Genomic DNA, 7,500 nt, shown 5'->3' on the forward strand with positions numbered 1-7,500 from the left:
ACACCTGGGTCACGACTCTGACACTCATGCTCAGTTAGGCGCTGAGCAGATGCAGGCTCTTGTATCATGGTTGTGTGTACTGCTCTACACAGCGCACACTGGTCTCTCTCAGAACTCGTGTGTGTGTGTGTGTGTGTGTGTGTGTAATCACTCTAAACAGCATGGAGTTGTAACCCCAAATTTTCTTGGATTTTAGGGGACCCTAACCCGCGCTCGCACTGAACTGAATCCTGACTATCTGGACTTGCGTTCCCGAACCGACCTGAACCCAGAATACTGGACCCCCTGCACGCCACTGGTGAGTACCCACTTCGGTTCCACCCGATGGGTGTTACTGCCCCTCCGAACAGCACCCAAGCCTTACCTGTGTCTCGCTGGGTTACACCTCCACACTTCTCTCTCTTTATTACGAGGGTTAATATTGTAACAGGATGAACAAATGTCACAGTATCAGTATGGAGTGTTGATGTTGTGTTTCCTGGGTCAGTATGGAGTGTTGATGTCATGTTTCCTGGGTCAGTATGGAGTGTTGACGTCATGTTTCCTGGGTCAGTGTGGAGTGTTGATGTAGTGTTTTCTGGGTCAGCATGGAGTGTTGACATCATGTTTCCTGGGTCAGTGTGGAGTGTTGACGTCATGTTTCCTGGGTCAGTATGGAGTGTTGATGTCATGTTACCTGGGTCAGTATGGAGTGTTGACATCGTATATCTTGGGTCAGTATGGAGTGTTGATGTAGTGTGTCCTGGGTCAGTATGGAGTGTTGATGTAGTGTTTTCTGGGTCAGCATGGAGTGTTGACGTCATGTTACCTGGGTCAGTATGGAGTGTTGACGTCATGTTTCCTGGGTCAGTGTGGAGTGTTGACGTCATGTTTCCTGGGTCAGTGTGGAGTGTTGACGTCATGTTTCCTGGGTCAGTATGGAGTGTTGACGTCATGTTTCCTGGGTCAGTATGGAGTGTTGATGTCATGTTACCTGGGTCAGTATGGAGTGTTGACATCGTATATCTTGGGTCAGTATGGAGTGTTGATGTAGTGTGTCCTGGGTCAGTATGGAGTGTTGATGTAGTGTTTTCTGGGTCAGCATGGAGTGTTGACATCATGTTACCTGGGTCAGTATGGAGTGTTGACGTCATGTTTCCTGGGTCAGTGTGGAGTGTTGACGTCATGTTTCCTGGGTCAGTATGGAGTGTTGACGTCATGTTTCCTGGGTCAGTATGGAGTGTTGATGTAGTGTTTCCTGGGTCAGTATGGAGTGTTGATGTAGTGTTTCCTGGGTCAGTATGGAGTGTTGACGTCATGTTTCCTGGGTCAGTATGGAGTGTTGACGTCATGTTTCCTGGGTCAGTATGGAGTGTTGACATCGTATATCTTGGGTCAGTATGGAGTGTTGATGTAGTGTTTCCTGGGTCAGTATGGAGTGTTGATGTAGTGTTTTCTGGGTCAGTATGGAGTGTTGACGTCATGTTTCCTGGGTCAGTATGGAGTGTTGACGTCGTATATCTTGGGTCTGTATGGAGTGTTGATGTCATCATGGAGTGTTGAGGTACTTTTCCTCCTGATGCTCTTCCTCCTGGTACTCTTCCTGCTGATGGTCTTCGTCCTGGTGGTCTTCCTCTTGGTACTCTTGCTCCTGGTACTCTTCCTCCTGATGGTCTTCCTCCTGGCAGTCTTCATGGCAGTGCGGTTCGTGGGCTCAGCTGTGTTCTGCTGGGTTTGTTTGAGAACTTTGGGATATGATCTCCCAGCTGCTCAGAGCTTCTCCTCAATTCTTCAAAGATCCACAGGCCTGCAGAACAACTGGAGCTGGAACAGTGAATGAGATCAATACACAGTGTAAACATGAGAATCTCTCCCTCACACACACACACATCTACTGCATTAGTGAGATTAGTGCTAACAACTTGCTCTGTCTCTATGTGAGTATGCACGGATGACCCTATGGTATTGACAGAGTCTGTAATTGTGTGTGTGTGTGTGTGTGTGCGTGAGGGAGAGAGAGAAAGATAGAAATGAGTGAAGGAAGAAGAGGTGATGGCGAAGGAAAGATGAAGGAGGGAGAGTGACAGACAGAGAGAGAGAAAAGCTGGAGAACAAATGACCAATGATGGAGCTCCTCTGGCCAACTGGTTTTAACTCTCTGTTCCCTCTGGGGGGGGGTGTTTCGCATTCTGGAACCTTCTCCTCCTACTGCCCTACATTCTGTTTGGTGTTACTGATCCCTGCAGCTGGGATATAGATCCCTGTGTGTGTATGAGTGTGTGTGTGTGTGTGTGTGTGTATTGGACTGTAGTATCACTCTGATAATGAAGAGATAGAACCTGGTAATCAGACTCACAGTTTAGTACACCTGGTGATCAGACCCACAGAGTTCAATACACCTGTCTTTTCTCCTCTCCTCTGATCTGATCATGTCCGACACACACCTGTTATGAGGTCCGACACTCAGGACACTACGGCACATCTGCTAACGTGGTGTGGCGCCAAGCTGGAGGACAGGAAAGCCAATATTTGTCTTTGCCATGTGCTGTAATGAGCACTAAAGCAGTAGTGTGTGTGTCTGTCGCTGTGGTTACTTTGGGATCTGTTGTGCTTTGATTGAAATGTTGTGAGCTTTGCTTTGAGCCTCCCTCAGGGTTCACAAAGACAAACATCACACACACACACACACACACACACACACACACACACACACACACACACTCATACACACACACCTCTCTCCATGGTGGTGAGTCCAGCCCTCATCACTGGCTCAGTTGTACATGTTCTGGTGTTCTTGACTTTGCGTGGCAGACTTCGTCGTGGTAACCTGGTCCTCAAAGTGATCAGTTCCTGCTTTCCCATGACGAAAGGCTTTAGGAAAGAGCTCACAGTCCAACTCCATGGTCTGGGAATAATCTCCTGGAGCCTGAGATCCATTCGCCTGTTCTTGTGGAATATTGTGGGACCTGGTAGATGTCTCTGAGGCGAAGGGTGGAGATGTCTCATGGAGATGTCTCGCAGAGTTTTATTTGTGCATGTTATTGATTTATTGAGCCACTGTGCAGACAAGGTGGACCATCAGTGACCAATCAGGGCTCATTCAGACATCGCAGTCAATCAGTTAATCTCGGTAACCCTTAGTGAGCAGAGTGAGGAGAGAGCCTCCAGTGTGGCACCGCGTCTGTGTGGCACTGCGTCTGTGTGGCACTGCATCTGTGTGGCACTGCGTCTGTGTGGCACTGCGTCTGCGTGGCACAGTGTCTGCGTGGCACCGCGTCTGCGTGGCACCGTGTCTGCGTGGCACTGCGTCTGCGTGGCACTGCGTCTGCGTGGCACCGCGTCTGCGTGGCACCGCGTCTGCGTGGCACTGCGTCTGCGTGGCACAGTGTCTGCGTGGCACTGCGTGTGCGTGGCACAGTGTCTGCGTGGCACAGTGTCTGCGTGGCACTGCGTCTGCGTGGCACTGCGTCTGCGTGGCACTGCGTGTGCGTGGCACAGTGTCTGCGTGGCACAGTGTCTGCGTGGCACTGCGTGTGCGTGGCACTGCGTGTGCGTGGCACAGTGTCTGCGTGGCATCGCGTCTGCGTGGCACCGTGTCTGCGTGGCACAGCGTGTGCGTGGCACTGCGTCTGCGTGGCACCGTGTCTGCGTGGCACCGTGTCTGCGTGGCACCGCGTCTGCGTGGCACTGCGTCTGCGTGGCACAGTGTCTGCGTGGCACCGCGTCTGCGTGGCACCGCGTCTGCGTGGCACTGCGTGTGCGTGGCACTGCGTGTGCGTGGCACAGTGTCTGCGTGGCACCGTGTCTGCGTGGCACTGCGTCTGCGTGGCACCGCGTCTGCGTGGCACTGCGTCTGCGTGGCACAGTGTCTGCGTGGCACTGCGTGTGCGTGGCACAGTGTCTGCGTGGCACAGTGTCTGCGTGGCACTGCGTCTGCGTGGCACTGCGTCTGCGTGGCACTGCGTGTGCGTGGCACAGTGTCTGCGTGGCACTGCGTGTGCGTGGCACTGCGTGTGCGTGGCATCGCGTCTGCGTGGCACCGTGTCTGCGTGGCACAGCGTGTGCGTGGCACTGCGTCTGCGTGGCACCGTGTCTGCGTGGCACCGTGTCTGCGTGGCACCGCGTCTGCGTGGCACTGCGTCTGCGTGGCACAGTGTCTGCGTGGCACCGCGTCTGCGTGGCACTGCGTCTGCGTGGCACCGCGTCTGCGTGGCACCGCGTCTGCGTGGCACTGCGTCTGCGTGGCACTGCGTGTGCGTGGCACAGTGTCTGCGTGGCACTGTGTCTGCGTGGCACTGCGTCTGTGTAGCACCGTGTCTGTTGCCACACTTTCACCATGCCCACGGAGAGTCCACACCCTGCTCCCATAACCATCAGACTCCTGAACATGCGACCCGGTCACACTCACACGTCTCTCATTATGAAGCGGTCCTGCATCAGCCATGAGGAGCCACAGATCCAATCCCAGATCAATGCACTTCCTTACAGGGGCTTCACTGTAATGGGGAATGAATTATGCATTGAGAATACATGCTGTGAAATAAGAGTTGGGAAATGTATCCCTCTCTTAAGTAAAGGGCAAAGTGTTTCCCATGGCAGAATTCTGGAAGAACGCGCTAGTCCGACTAAACATGCTGCAACAGGAGTCACTCCTGTAGTGTGATACACTGTATTAGAGCATAATCACTCCTGTAGTGTGATACACTGTAGTGTGAGTGTGATTTTCCAGAGACAGCGCTGTGATGACATCACTGTGTCCTGACAGAGCGGTCCAGGATCCGCGTGTGTCTCTCCCCTCCGCGATCACAGATGCCTGCGAGGATACTGGTGCCACTACTGCTCTCTTCACACTTCCACCCAAGCGTTCTTCTCTCTCTCTCTCTCTCATTCTTTCTGCACCTCTCTCTCTCTCTCTCTCTCTCTCTCTCTCTCATTAATGGGCTTGCAGGTGGTGTGTGATAACTGCATACCCCTTTAGGCGCTAGCAGGTGAAGGACACTCCATTATCCGTGGAGGATGGCTGGTTGGAGACGCTGACCTAAAAGCAGCCGGGTTGCCAGATCCCACTCTCTTTAAAAGGCTTTTGTCTCTGCTGAGAGGCTCAGCTTTAGTCCCAGAGGGTGGATCTGCACAAACTGGCCTGCAGCATTTCACTGTCCCTTTGTATCCAATCAGCTCTGTCTCATGCACACATCCCTCTTTCTACTGGGCAGCGGGGAGGGGGCGGAGCCAGGGGATGGTGTGAGCAGTGCAGGGATTAGTGAAGCTAAGTGCTGGTGAGGTGAGGTACAGGAGGGTGAGGGCTTAGTCCTGGCTGACTGCTCCTGTGAAAGGAGGTGTGGTCTGGGTGGAGTGGGGCTGATGAGCTCAGGTAGCTGGCTGACTGTGATTGACCTCACACACACACACACACACACACACACACACACACACACACACACACACACACACACACACTCTGTGTGTGTTTCATGATATATGTAATTATTCCCTTTTATTGCCCACAGAGGTGTAATATCAGACTTTTAACAAAGTGTACATGAAGAGGTTTGGAGTAATTAGTCTGTTCTAAGAGGGTAGTGGGTTTGCAGCAAGCCCCAGACCACACACACACTACATACCACACACTACATACCACACACACACACACACACACACACACACACACACACACCACACATTACACATACTACACACTACACACACACACACACATCACATACTACACACTACACACAACACATTACACACACTACATACTACACACACACCACTCACTACACACACATACACACCAAACACCACACACACTACATACACACTACACACACACACACACACACACACACACCGCATACTACACACTACACACAACACATTACACACACTATATACCACACACTACATACCACTCACTACACACACATACACACCACACACACTACATACACACTACACACACACACACACACCACATACTACACACTACACACAACACATTACACACACTACATACTACACACACACCACTCACTACCCACACATACACACCACACACTACACACACACACACACCGCACACCACATATCACACACACTACACACCACACACTACATATCACACACACTACACACCGCACACCACATATCACACACACTACACACCGCACACCACATATCACACACCCACTACCCACACATCGCACACCACACATCACACACACCACACACTGACACACACCGCACACCAACACACTGTGCCATACACCACACACCAACACTGGGCCACACACCGCACACCACATACCACACACCACACACCACACTCCACACAACACACACACTGCACACTGCATACCACACACACCGCACACCACACGTGCCACACACGGACACACCGGACCACACACCAACACACTGTGCCATACACTGTACACCAACACCGGGCCACACACCAGCACACTGGACCACACACCAGCACACTGGACCACACACCAACACACTGGACCACACACCAACAGTGGCATATTAGGTGTATTAGATGTATTTTCCACTAAATATTCAGAAATTACTGTCAAACATAAATAAATAAATCATCTACAATCTCACATGGCCGTTTCGGTGATCACTGTGAGAAGCTGACGGCTGTCAGACTGATCAGGTTATTGGACGGCGTCTGCGCTAATACACGTTAGATTTGTATCGACGAGGCTTTCGCTCCTGGTGAGAGTCTAATGCTCTCTACTCCCTGGTCAATGCTAACGATCTCTGCTCAATAGGAGAGTTAATTGTGTCTTATTACTTTGCGTTTTATTGTACACACTTGTACTTTGGGACAAGGTGCCATTTCGGAAAGCTGTGTGCGGTGTGGATTACCGGGATATATGGGTAGGAATGTGGATCTGGGTCTGTCGATAGGACTTACCCCTGCTGAACTGGAGGTTTCCCTCCACCCCCACCCTGTGCCCCGCCCTGAGGAAGGAGCTTAAAGTGTCTTTTAAAATAACCTCCCTGACTGCTCTGCTTCTTTCAATCACTTCCTCTTTCACACACACACACACACACACACTCTCAGTGGACATATATGCACCCTTATCCTACTGTAGCTTTTATCAAAGTGCTTTCTGGACCAGCTGTTCCGATTTTGTTGCCCTCGCTATGCCTGTTGGGTTCCTGACCCCACCCCTAGCTGGGCTCAGCTGAATTGGCTTTGATTCGGCCAGTGCTGGAGAAGGATTTCAGAGATGGGCGTGGGAAAGTAAGGCCGTGCCCGCGTTAAAGGACGACACCTCACACTGTGTTTTAATCCTGTGGTTCTTACATGGGGACAGAACAGGGTCTCGTAACACACAAGTTCTGTATTAAAATCAGCCACTGAACAGATGCTATGTGGAACAGGGGAGAGAGCGAGCAAGCGAGCGAGCGATCCTCTTAGCCATGTGAGAAATTACTGAAAGGTGTTTGGATTTGCTGTAATTGGCGTAGTATCTCTTTGGTGTCGTTTCGGTTATCAGCAAA

At 51.5% G+C, this 7,500-nt stretch overlaps 1 protein-coding gene across 2 annotated transcripts in view; it reads left to right on the top strand.

Moving 5' to 3' along the window:
* The window catches only part of pcdh9 (protocadherin 9), a 121,157-nt gene that overhangs the window by 36,083 nt on the left and 77,574 nt on the right, over positions 1–7,500 (top strand). For both annotated transcript variants that reach the window (XM_035524714.2, XM_081717219.1), the window contains exon 3: positions 197–298. In XM_035524714.2, the coding sequence (XP_035380607.2) occupies positions 197–298 (102 nt within the window). The remainder of the gene's footprint in view (positions 1–196; positions 299–7,500) is intronic.

Source organism: Electrophorus electricus, chromosome 7 (assembly GCF_041902795.1).
Source record: "Electrophorus electricus isolate QZ-2024a chromosome 7, ASM4190279v1, whole genome shotgun sequence".
NCBI classification, from domain to species: domain Eukaryota; kingdom Metazoa; phylum Chordata; class Actinopteri; order Gymnotiformes; family Gymnotidae; genus Electrophorus; species Electrophorus electricus.